Here is a 13,789-nt window from a genome sequence, read left to right on the forward strand (position 1 = left end):
ATATGTTAAACAAATTATTTAACTGAAATATATGGATTCACAGTATATCTTGCATTTCCTCTGTAAAACAAAGATATCTATAATTTCATATGAAAATCATCACTTTAGGGATGAGAAGTCTGAAAAAACATTTATCTCCAGGAACATACCATAGCAAAATTTAGGGGAACTAGTCAATATTTACTTTTATTTTTAATTTTTTAAAAAGATTTTGTTACTTTATTTTTAGAGAGAGGGGAAGGGAAGGAGAAAGAGAGGGAGAGAAACATCAATGTGTAGTTGCCTCTCGAGTGCCCCCCACTGGGGACCTCGCCTGCAACCCAGGCATGTGCCTTGACTGGGAATCAATCAAGCAACTCTTTGGTTCACAGGCCCACACTCAATCCACTGAGCAACGCCAGGCAGGATTCAATTTTTAAATTATAATATGAATAATGGTCTTTTGTACTAGAATGATTACATGAAAAATGCACTCATTCCAGGTCTCAAGAATTTGCATTTAGGATGTTTTTGGTAAAGGCCAGGTGATTATCACATACTACCCAAATTAGAACCTCCAATATTCAACTTGTACCCTGTTCTGTGGAGTTTCATTTTCATCTTTTGGGTATGAAAATTCATTATAGTGTAACATGTAGTTATCTTTTGTCTATTCACTAACGTTTGTCCTGTCAAAGGCCAAACTGAGTTTGTGCTGTTCTCTTTAACATTCTAAGCATTCTACATGGAAGCTATATCCAATGTTAGCAATATACCTGCCTTACTATACAGGATAAAATGGGTTAATTTGACTGTTTTTTATCTCTGAGGATCATTATGATTATTCTACTTTGATGCAAAGCAATGGTGCTCTCATGAACTATTGATCCCACAGTAAAATTTTCAAACTACTGTGATTTTAAATTTCTTTAGTTTCTTTTCATAATTGTTCTAGGATCCTCTCTGTTGTCCTATCATTCAACGAGCTCTGTCACTACCACAACCTTGACCAAGTGCAGCACTAAATAGAAGATTCCTCCAACAAAGTATCCTGCCACCCATCATCTTCAGTAAAATGTTCATTGCTAACATCCAAAAGTTAAGAAAGATCAAATGTATGTTCATTTATGTTTAAAATATTTCAGTCTTGCTTTCTCTGATAGCCCACCTGCTTGTAACGCAGCACATACTATCAGTTCTTATGCTTAGATTTGTCTCTCATTTGATGGTATGCTGGTGGTTACCTCCAGGTGAAGTAAAATCCCAAGTTGTCGTAGAGCTTAGCTATGACGTATCCTATGTGAAATGCACACGTGGGGCACAGTGCCCTAGTGATCTCTCTGTCTGTACACGGATTTCCTAGTGTTCTCTTTCAGGCCACAAGCCTTGGGATTCGAGGCTTGATAATTTTTCTGACCTCCACTTTTAAGAGTTCAGCATGGGTTTATTTCTTAAGCTGCTTTAAAGTCCTATTTACAAGCTAGCATCACACCCCACCCCTCAAGATTCACCCCATATGGCCTTTGACTGACTCTTTGACCAACCCCTCTAGCAAATTTCTCTTATAGTCTCCTTTCCCCTGCCCCCAACCTTATTAGGTCTGCCCTCTCCCAGATTACAGTTTCAGAGGTCAGATATACATAGTATGGTATGGGGGAGGTATTGGAAGAGATACTATAGTAACCCCCCCAAATGTATTACACTTCCATTCTAGATACAAAAAACAAATCATGAAAAATAGTTACTGAGTGTACATATATGTCAAACATTGAGCTAAGGAGCTTACAAGCATTACCTGATGTAATGCTCATAATTATTCTGTAAGTACCCTCATTTTAAATATAGAAAGTAAGAGCTTGGAAAAAATTATGAGCTTGGGTTCAAATACAAGCAATCTGACTCCCAAGCCTTAGCTCTTAAACATTAAACCATACTATATTCCTACTGATTCAAACTAATTTTAATCAAGGTCACAAAAGTGGCTACCAAGACAGTCTTCTGATCCCAATACCTTACATTATACCAGATTGGGTGTATTGTTCTGGTGAACTGAATTTTTTGGTTAATCCTTTTGTGGTAAAGAGTAGTAACTTGGTAGCTACTTGCATTAATAAGTACATTTTATTTCTCCAACAGGAAACCCTCTTCTCCCTTAACAGGACCACAATTTTGTTTAGATAGAGGTTGAGCCCAGCCCTAAGAGATACATAATTATCATAATAATTGGTATAAACTAATCCTGAAAGTATAATTTTCCTTTCACCAATCACTGTCTAGGGTTGAACAGATAGAGCAGTTCAGACAAACGGCATAGAAGGGGATGCCTTCAGTAGCAGGGTTTCTGGAAATGATTTTTCTCCCTGATCAAAACCAAAAGAATATAGGAAGAGAAAGCCCATGTTTAGGGTCCCTTCCCTCTTTCCTGGATGAGACACTAATTGTGTAAGAATGTAATACTAAAAACTGAAGTAGCCATCCTATGGAGAGACAAGGATGGGAAAAGGCAGAACTCTTGTTAATCTCACAAAATCATTGAACCAAGCCTGAGCCTGCTCATACTCATAATAAGTAAATAACAAAAATGATAAATATTTTTATTAAAGTCACTTTTAATTGGAGTTCTATTACTTGTAGGTGAAAACCTAACCAATAAGGGCACTTAGCATCTTAGCTTCTCTGAGGTAGGTTGTCAATCTTCCACCACCCAGATATGTATTTCCTTCTGATTCTCTTCTTTTCAAGAATCTTTCAGGCAGGTTCTATTAGCAATCTGTCCACCCTGAATAAATCAATCATATATTGTTGTTTTTTTTCCTCTCAGCAGTTGTCAATCAAAAACCAAAGTGCCACACACACACACAAACCGCTAACTTCTCATAGTTTTATTCTACTTGATTTTTTCAGCTTAGCTCAGTGGTCCCATCTTCATCTATATTATCATATCCTTTTCATCTTTTCCTCTCCTCAGAGCTTCAGCAGCCTAAATTTATTAAAACAACTGTTTTTATACTGGACTCCTCAGAGCCCCAGGCCTCAGTGGAAGTGTTGCCAATCAGTATAGTGTTGCTTTTAGCTAGCTTACATACTGGGGCCCTAACCCTAAAAACGATGGAAATCTCTAACACTAGAAAAAGGCACAAGGCATGTTATCATGTGACCTATCATGTCCACTGTCCCTAGTCCTGTAAGCTCTTCTGAATGGGAAGGATTGTTAATATCTTCTATTATGCAAAACCCCCTACTCTCAGCTACAACCAATATGATCCAGGGATGGGCACCTTTTCTAAACAAAGCCTAAAAATCTCTAGATTGGACTGTGATCTATGATGTAGCCTAGCCTACAGAGATAAGCCAATCAGATTATCTGCTTTAGGAAGTCCCTGAAGGAGAAAACTCGTGCACACAGGTGCAAACTGGAAGATAAGACACTTTGAAAGGGTAAGGGAGACTACAGGACTCTTGGAGATACTATAAGGCATTAAGAAGGATGAGTCACGGTAGACCTAAATTATAAGAAAGTAAAAAGTAGAAGCCAGAAGCTATGAAGTAGAAAAAGATACACATAGTAAATTAAGTAAGCCAGTCAAAGTGAGAAGAAAACAGTACAGGCAATTAAAAAGTGGATAAATTTTGTCAATTTTATATAGCAGTGATACTTTTTCAAGTGTGGGGATAGTTTTGCAATGGGTATCACTGTGCATCCATTATAATGTGCATACTTTTAAAGGAAAGCATGGGGGAATAATGCAGACTGAACTGTTAAAACATTATGTATTTGCTTATTATTTTCAATTCAGTATCAATAAAAATTTGTTTTACTATTCTGTGTAATACAAATTCATCCCAATAAAGGAACAAAAATATAATCAATCAATAATTTCAGAACTCACTGAGCAACACAGAAGGAACACCGAAAGTAGAATTCAAACTCTGGGTTCTGGAGGAGCTTGGCCAATTTCCAGCTGTGTGACCTTTGGTATTACCACTTCAGATGGCAGGCATTACTGGTGCCTGCCAAATCTGTCTCACACACACACACATGCACACACACACCTCTTTCTTCCCAGCTCTTTATACAGACTCATTTCTAGGCTGAACCAGCCAAAAGCTCTTCTGCATTCTTTAGTCTCTCTTGCCCAACTGTGACAACTGTGAAGGGCTTGTGCTGAAATGGCAAACTTCTGAAGTAGAGAGATAATTTTAAAGATAGTGGAACCAATGAGAGGCTAAGTATTTTAATCAGGTCCATATAGGTTATGCTGAGGTAACAATCTCAATCTCAATATGGCTTAATGCAATAAAAGTTTATTTTCCATTATGAAAATTAAGCTGCAGGCTTGGACTATCCTCCAGGACAGTTGTCCTCCATATGATAACTCAGCAATTTGGCTGGCCTTAAACGTGTGATTTTGATTAAAAATAATAATGGCCCTATACAGTAATCTCTTCCTGCTTTTATGGACTTTGCTGTGAGAAAAATGTCCTACAAAGAGGAAGGAAATGTGAGTATTAAATGAGATCTTCATACTTCTTTGTTCTATCAATAAGTAGCAATTACCCTTAAATTTCCAAATCTTCCCCACCTAACTTATACAGCAAAATAAAGAATTAACTAAGAACACTCACTCATTAGCTAACTACTTATGCAGAGCCTGCAAAATGCTGTACATAATGTTCAGGAATAGGGATTTAGCAGGGAATAAGACAGACAATAAGTTTCTCATAGAGATTATATATTAATTTTAGGAAGCCTGATCTGTTCCTACTGTTACTTGCAATTAGGAATTTTTCAATTTTTAATTGTTCTTTAGAGTATTTCCAGATTCAAAGTTGACATTAGTTCTAGTCACGTATTCATTATAACCGGATTAGATGAAAATAAAACAATTTGGGAGTTTAATGGATATCAAGAATATGTTACAAGTAACATATGTTACTTGTAACATATTCTCAGTATTACCTCCTATCAGTTAAAGAAATTATGATTTTGGTGTATTCTTCCTTGTTGGCAAATATCACTAATGCTGGTGTGCTGTCACACACACTGTGGAAGAGGGGGGCCCAAATGGGCATTCACCAAATGAATGGTTTTCATCCCACAACGTGGAAGCAAAAGGTATATGAGTTCTGAACACTGGCCAGATATTGTTAGCATCAATCAAGCTTTGGACATCACGTAGCCACTAAATTTAGGATTACACTGAAGCAATAAAATAGATGCTGGTTAAAGAGTGCAGTTTTGGGGGGGGCATAGTTCAGAATTTGACAGCTAACATACAACATGTTAGTGAGTCATTCAACCCAATTGGTCTGAAACAACTGTAGCCTTCCAAGCTTTACAGCAGTAAAGATAGAAAATTAATGGCACTTCTGGTCAAGATGGTGGCATGGGCAGACCTGGCTCCCCTCTTCGCACAACCACATCAAAATTACAAATAAAATATTGAACCACCATCACTTGGAACCATCAAAAATCAAGCTGAATGAAAGTCTGACAGCTACAAAATTAAAGAAACCGCATCCATCCAAACTGATAGGAGGGGCACAGATGTAGAATGGGCTGGTCTCTCACCCACATGTGGTGGATAAAAATTGGAGAAGGCTATCTCAGGATTGAGGAGTCCCAGACCCACACCAGGACTCTAGCCCAGGGCTCCAGTGCCAGGAAGATGAGTCCCCACAACTTCTGGCTGCAAAATCCTGCAGGGATTGAGTCAGTGGAAGATACTTCTGGAGACCCAAAAAGTTTTTCTTAAAGAACTCACACACAAATTCAACTAGTCAGACTGGCTCCCTCCCAGCTGTAGCATTGGGGTAGCAGCTTGAAAACCACTAGTGGAATACAGGGAGAAACTGAAATATCTGAGATCAAGGTAAGCAGAAGCCATTGTCCCTTTTCTAAACCCTCCTCCCCACAGAGCCCACAAGCTGATGCCATATCTGAGACTCCATCAACCTGGCTAACACTGTTTGACCTGCCTTGGAGATCCACAGAGACTCTGCCCCATTCAATTTACTGGTCCACCCAAGCTTCATTTCCATATGAATGGCTGGTCTTGGCTCCTGCTTCACAACTTCCTAAATCCTATCAAACAAGCAACAGCTGGCCTCAGTGAGCCCCAAGCCTGGTATTAGTAGCAGTCAGTCTATATTCACAAGTTGGCTTCGCCTGGAAATCTCCAACCTAGCAAAGTAGCAGCCATCTCAGATTGCTTTATAACAGACAGCATGGCCCTGGAAAAAATGCAGGAGCAGGCTGACCTTGACCTTCACCACTAGGGAAACCCGGGGGGGGGGGCAGCAAATGTAGTGGACAGCTACAGACCATGTCAGAGTATCACTGCCCTGCCCCTTCACAGAGAGCAGAGGTTGGTGATAAGTGATCACAGCCAGTCCTTGCAGATGACTGACCTGGGTAAATCCCTCCCATTGATCTGCCAACAGCAACCAAGGCTCAGCTAAAAGAGGAGGGTGTACAGAAGAAGGTGTATTCAGCCAATACAAAGGGTACACCTTGAGTACCCAGCTTGGGTGATAGGGAGGCCGTGCCACTGGACCCTACAGGACACCTACTATATTAAGCCACAATACCAAGACATGGAGTCAAAGCAGCTCTACCTAATACATAGAAAAAAACACAGGGAGGCTGCCAAAATGAGGAGACATAGAAACATGGCCCTATTAAAAGAACGATCAAAACTCCAGAAAAAAAGATAAATGAAATGGAGATAAGCAATCTACCAGATGAGAGCTCAAAACACTAGTTATAAGGATGCTTAAGGAACTTAGTGAAGACCTCAACAGCATAAGAAATGATCCAGTCAGAAACAAAAGATACACTAACTGAACTAAAGATACACTAACTGAAATAAAGAACAATTTACAGAGAAACAACAAAAGAATGAATGAAACTGAGAATCAAATCAATGATAGGGAACATAAGGAAGCAAAAAACAACCAATCAGAACAAGAAGAAAAAAGAATCCAAAAAAATTAGCATAGTATAAGCAGCCTCTGGGACAACTTCAAGAGGTCCAACATTCACATCATAGGGGTGCCAGAAGGAGAAGAAATAGAGCAAGACATTGGAAATCTATTTGAAAAAAATGAAAGAAAACTTCCCTAATTTGGTGAAGGAAATAGACATGCAAGTCCAGGAAGCACAAACAGTCCCATAACAAGATGGATGCAAAGAGGCCCACCCCAAGACACATCATAATTAAAATGTCAAAGATTAAACATAAAGAGTGAGTCTTAAAAGCAGCAAGAGAGAAGACGTTAGTGACCTACAGGGGAGTTCCCATAAGACTATTAGCTGATTTTTCAAAGAAACCTTATAGGCAAGAAGGAGCTGGAAAGAAGTATTTAAAGTCACGAAAGGCCAGAACCTACATCCAAGAGTGAACTCTATCCAGCAAAGCTATCATTTAGGATGGAAGGGCAGATAAAGTGCTTCCCAGATAAGGTAAAGTTAAAGGAGTTCCTCATCACCAAATCATTATTATATGAAATGTTAAAGGGACTTATCTAAGAAAAAAAAATTAAAACTAGAAACAATAAAATGGCAAAAAATACAAATCAATCAATGATTCGATTTAAAAAACAAACTAAGCAAACAAGAACAGAGATAGAATCATAGATACAGAGAACACTTTGATGGTTGCCAGATGGGAGGGTGTGGGGGAATGGGTAAAGAGGTGAGGGGTTTAAGAAGTACAATTAGGTAGTTACAGAATGGCCATGGGGATGTAAAGTACAGTACAGGAAATGAAGTAGCTGAAGAAGTTATATGCATGACCCATGTACATGAACAATCGTGGGGGGGACTGCTTGAGGGAGTGTGGGTGCTGGGTAGGGGAAGACAAAGGGGAAAAATCAGGACAACTATAATAGCATAATCAATAATATATAATTTAAAAAGAAGAAAATAAATGGCAATAACATTTATATATACGGGGGTACGCAAAAGTAGGCTTACAGTATGTAAAACCATATAAACAACTGTAAACTGACATTTGCCCACCCCATAGGTATACACCCCCAAAATTTAACATAGACCCATAATTTACAAAAAAATGTAATATGCAGGCTACTCTGTATCTTTATAGGAACTACTATGAATCCTTGAACAACACAGTTTGAACTATGCAATTCTATTTACATGTAGATTTTTTAAAAATATACTGTAAATGTATTTTCTCTTCATTATAATTTTCTAAACATTTTCTTTGTTTTAGCTTACTTTATTGTAAGAATATTGTGTACAATACATATATAAAATATGTATTAATTGACTATGTTATCAGTAAGACTTCCAGTAAACAGTAGTCACGTTTTAGGGGAGTTAAAAGTCATGCCCAGACTTTCCACTAAATGGGGATCCACATCCCTAACCCCCAATGTTGTTCAAGCATCAACTGTACACAGATGGCACTAAATAACGATCACAGAGTGAAAAAAAAAAGGATTTTTGCTTCAATTTTCTTCTATGTCAAGAATAAAGTCTCAGTTTGGTGGAAATATGACTTTATAAACTCACAAACATTTCCAAACTTCCCCTTTAAAAGAAAGTGAGTCTGGATTCGCTGGCTTTCATGAGCAATAGTATTTAACTCAAATAATAGTTTACACCAGTCAGTCTCAAATACTTGGTCTTGGGTTTCCTTTACACTCTTAAAACTTAGGACTCCAAAGAACATATATATAGAGAGATACAGATATGAATATGGATAGATATATTGAACATGTTAATTAAATATAAAGAAAATTTTAAAGATTTAATTAAAAAAACCATTGCATGGTAACATATTTTCTCATGAAAAATATATGATCAAAATGAAAGCCAAAATTGTAAAAAAATGGCATTGACTTAGGTTTTTTCAAATCCCTTTAATATTAAACAGATAGAACTAGATAGAAAATAGAAAGAGACAGAAAATGGAAAATGACAAAAAATAGAAAACTAAATTTTTGTATTTGCTTCTGCATTCCATCATTTACAATGTGTTGTTTGATTGTAGGATATGAAGAAAATCTAGGTTCACATTGACATGAACTTAGAAAAGAGAATTTTAATAGCTTTTTCAGAGGCTAGTGTTTATTCTCTTTTGCTACTACAACAAAACTCAACGAGAGGAAGTTTCTTAAAAGTTAGTTGTAATGTGGAATTTGAAACTCTATCAGCGAACTTCTTGTACCCTATCAACTTGTAGGAGAATGTACTATTTTGAGAATAGTTTTCATCTTGCAGATTACCTGAAGAGGTCTCAGAGAGCCCTCTTCCACCTGCCTCCTCAGGGTTCCTTGTATATCCAGAACCGGTAGTTTACACAGTACTTTTCAAAATCAGCTGTTTAAACGAATCGATGTTGGTTTCCCATTCATAAAATAATAAACAGATTTTTAAAGGAAACTTTAGTTTAAATAAATACATTTAAAGAAATGTATGAAATAATAGAAGATTAGTAGTTATGGGAAAAAATATCAAGGTTGGAAAACAATAAACCAGTATATTCCCACAAATCTACCATCTACTCCATTTTATAAAGAAGGAAACTCCCTTAGCTCTCCTATTGGCTGGCTCCTTCTAACAATGACATCTTGGCTTTATATATCAGCTCTTCAGAGGGGGTCCCCAAGTAACCCACTTAAAGAGGCTTTATTACAGGTTTTTCCAAATCAATCCTATTACATGGTTGAAATATTTTAATACCATGAATGATGCCATAAACAAATCTGTGTCAGTAACAAAGGAATGCATCAAATGGAGGTTACTGATAATAACAAATGTCACTAATTGGACTATATAATTCTTTTTCTACGTGATAAGACATTAAGAGTAGTAGAAAAATAAGTGGCAATCATGTACTTTTATTCTTAACACACTACTTACAACATAATGATCTGGTTTACTTAATGAGAAGGTTATCATTAGTCAGGATACAGGCACTTTAATTGGAAAAATATCAAACAAAGCAAACAATGAACTGTACTTCTGGGTCATCTTCCTCATAGGTAAAGGGAAAGGTGTAATTTAAGTGACATGTGTTCCAAATCTGAAATTTATATAACCGCACAATCAAGCATCCTATAGTAAGGCTTTAAAAGCTGTTCATTTTGGCCCAGGCTGGGTAGTTCAGTTGGTTAGAGTGTTGTCCACATAAGCCAGGATTTCGACTGTGATTCCCAATCAGTGTACATGCAAGGATGAAACAATGAATACATAATTAAGTGGAACAACAAACTGACATTCTCTCTCTCCCTTCTTTTCTCTCCCTAAAAAATAAAATGTCTATGTCATAATCTTATGACATGTTATAAGTGTTTTATGTCATAAATTATTGAATGGCAGAATTATTACTTATAGGTGAATTCATTTTAGAAAGGTTTATGTGGAATATCAAATTGATCCATACACTAATTAAAATATTTGTAAATTTAAAGTCAATATATCAATACTTATAGTTTTGTTAGGATACTAAACATTTGCTCTAATATTAAAAGTGGATCATATTTATGATATTTTTTTCCTTTGCTGCAGAGATTATCAGGTTTCCATCTTACCATGCAGCTGATAACACTTTGCACTGAAATACTTTGTGACATGAAAGGTAAATGCTAAATGTTTCTGATTAATAAGGAGTATGACACAGATTGAACCATACAAAATCATAACTTTTCCAGGTCAAAACTGGTGGAATATAGGAACATACAATTTAATTACTGAGAGGGTAGTTTAAAGGCCAATGCTAAGAAACCATGGTTAAGGAAGAAATTTTCTTCTTTTATATTTTATAAAATAACCATAAGATCCTTCAGCAATATTACTCCACTCAAATAAATATTGATTTCTTATTAAGTGGAGATATTGTACAAAGTACATTAGATAAAATAACCATCAAGTTCTTCTGCAATACGTACTATTAAACCACTTAAATATTAATTTCCAATTAAGTGGTGATATTGTACAAAGAACTCTAGGACTTAGAAATGTTACTAAATAGGAATCCTGCCCTTCAGAAGTTTGCATTCTAATAGGCAAAATGACAAAGTATATAGAGAGAAGCATTACAAGATATTGGGGTTGAATACAAGATTAAGGGAAGTGTGTTCTTTGAGGCAAAGTAGAGCAATTTGGTGGGGGCTACTAATTTATAATTTATAAATGAAAGGGAGCAACTACTTGGTGGTTTAAATTCTCCCAGAGGCACCACAGGCCTTTAAGACATCTTCACATCTCTCCCTCAGGCAGGCACCAGAGAGTGGGAGCGGAGAGAGGGCAAAGCCAGGTCCCAGAACGCTGCCAAGCTAGAAGGTCACCAGGCGGCCCATCGAGGCTTCGCCTCACCTGACAGTCCTGACGACGAAGTACACCAGCACCACGCCGCTCACCACCATCAACACGGTCAGGGCCCGCTGGGTCATGGGCTCCTCGGTGGGGTGGGGGGTCAGAGCGGCGCCACCCACCGAGCCTTCTTCCCCCGCCTTCCCTGCTAGGTCATCCGCTGCAGGCGCCGCCCTGGGGCTGCTGCCATTGACACCCTCCGGGCTCCGCTGCGCCGCGGCCTCTGCCCGTGCGTGGCCCGGGGAGTGGGCGGCAGTGGGGCCAGGCGGTAGGGGGGACAGAGTCCGCGGTCCACGGTCGCGAGGGCCGGAGTCCGCAGTGGCCTCTGCCGCCTGCAGCAGTACCGCCAAGGGCCCTCTTAGCCCTGGTAGGAGTAGCAACAGCAGGAGGGCGGAGGCCAGAAGGCGACGGGGGCAGCAGCTGCAGTGCAGGGCCTTCATCGTCCCCGGGCCAGCCTCTCACCACGCCGGAGCCGCCGGGCCCGCCGTCCTGGCTTCAGGAGGGACCATGGGCACGATGGGGATCGAGGAGGAAGAACTGACCAACTACCGGGAAGAGACCCGGTCGCGGCAGGTGGCAGAGACGATTGCAGTTGCAGGGGCGGCTGCGGCTGAGAAACCGGAAGTTCGTACATCTCTGTAGCCACTGCTACTACGGACGCTTTCGGTTGCTAACTTCTAGGGCAGGCGCGTGAGGTGACGTCAGGGCGCAGTGCCCTCTGTGCACGTGCCCAGCCGGGAGAGGGGTAGAGGTCAATGGATAGGTCATAAACAAAAAAAGTAAACAACAACAACAGAAAGGTTAGTGTGAAATGTTCAGCAACTGTTTACACAAGGAAACTGTGAGAGATCGCGAGCTCATAATTTGAATTCCTTGGTGCAGAACTGCAGAGCTTAATCATTGATTTAAGACTGGCTTGACTTTCCTCTCAGTTCCTGGTTGTGAGTGTTAGACAAGTTTCTTCCCGTCTTCTAGGACTTGACCTTCCTTTCCTCAGGTCATTAACTTTAGAAAACTTGTCCTCGTAAACTCATTATCTGCCCCTTTGAGATATAAACGTTTAAAAAGTTTTTTTGTCAGTTTTACAACCCAGGACTCTGTTCAGGACCAGGGAGCCATCGTTTTGAAATTCAATCAACAAAGGCAATAGCACCCCTATTTGCAGTTTCAGTGGGAGGCACCTTGTTCCAAGTTGTAGAACTGCCTTCTGTCATGCAGATAAGAAAACAATTAACTTTTCCTTTTAATATGTTCAATTTGTAAACACAAGTGTCCTATGATGCTCCCTACTTCAACTTTTTAAGTCTCTTCTAGCTCTTTGTTTGTGGGTAGTAGATCTCCGAGTTCTGTCCCATTAGTATGACAATCTTGAATAGTGTCTCTCTCACCTGTTTTAACTTTGACATCACTAACATGGAATTTTGGCTTGAGCAGATATAACAAACAGCAACAAAACCTGACCGGAAGCCAAAGTTAATACTTGTTCTTTAAAAAAAAAAAAAAAAACTTAACAAATTGTTTAGAATTTCTATTTGCTTAACACTGTGCTAAATTATGACTATTGGAAAGTAGACAAATAAGATGTAATCTTTGCTGCACTTAGGTTCAAATAGGTTCTGTTTCCTGTTATCTCAAATAGAGATAACAAAATAAACAATTGGACACATTTTGAATGCTGAAGTGCGTGTTACAAATGACAAGTGTGGGATCTATAGTAAAACTGTTTTTAAAGGACTATTGTAGGTAGGGTGGATAGAATAGTGGCTTGAGCTGCTTAGGGGTAACAGATTAATGTAATACCTCCTCTGTCATCTTAATGCTGGATTCCAGTGTGAGGAAGACCATTGCTGACACACACTAATTTTAGCTTCCAATCTAGTATTTATCAATAATAAGGTGGCTCTTTAGATTTTTCATCCTCTTCATTCACAGCCTTATTCAGAGCCATACGTGACATAGGGTTGGTATTTTATGTCATCCTCCTCCACCCTTTAAAAAAGTCCAATCTACAACAGCAAAAAAATTGCATCATCTTTCATTCCTTACCATATCACATCTTATTATTGTGTTCCTTATCTTGGTTACTAGCATTATTCTTCTCTAAGGTTCTCAGTCCTAAAATCTTGACATCATCCTTTCCTGTTGGCTTCATATCTACAGCAAACCTTGCCAGTAACTGGAATATGCAAAGTGCTAAGTAATTCTGATATAGCAGAGTCAAACTAATGGTTTCAAATGATTAGAGTATACCATGTTCTAGGTTTCTCCAAGAATGATTCTCAGCTTCCTGAACCAGAATCAGAAATGAGATGTGTTAAAAATATGGTTTCTAGGCCTGAGTCAAAATTTTGGGGAGTGGGAACATAGACTATGTATGCATTTTTCTTAAGCTCTCAGGGTAATTTTCATTTACACTACAGTTTAATATTCTGTTTTCCTCACCAACTGCATCTAGCTGTTGTCAAA

General features: G+C 38.6%; 1 protein-coding gene across 2 annotated transcripts in view; it reads right to left on the minus strand.

Annotated features, from left to right (window-relative positions):
- The window catches only part of FAM174A (family with sequence similarity 174 member A), a 29,868-nt gene extending 17,896 nt beyond the window's left edge, over positions 1 to 11,972 (minus strand). Inside the window, exon 1 of one of the 2 annotated variants that reach the window (XM_045847978.1) lies at positions 11,327 to 11,968. In XM_045847978.1, coding sequence (XP_045703934.1) covers positions 11,327 to 11,763 — 437 coding nt within the window. In that variant the 5' untranslated portion in view covers positions 11,764 to 11,968. Of the gene's footprint in view, positions 1 to 11,326 lie in introns of both variants that reach the window. The other variant, XM_045847979.1, reaches the window with a different exon arrangement.
- Positions 11,973 to 13,789: the final 1,817 nt, after the last annotated feature.

This window comes from Phyllostomus hastatus, unplaced genomic scaffold (assembly GCF_019186645.2).
Source record: "Phyllostomus hastatus isolate PE091 unplaced genomic scaffold, TTU_PhHast_1.1 phas_contig_58, whole genome shotgun sequence".
In the NCBI taxonomy this organism is placed as follows: Eukaryota; Metazoa; Chordata; class Mammalia; order Chiroptera; family Phyllostomidae; genus Phyllostomus; species Phyllostomus hastatus.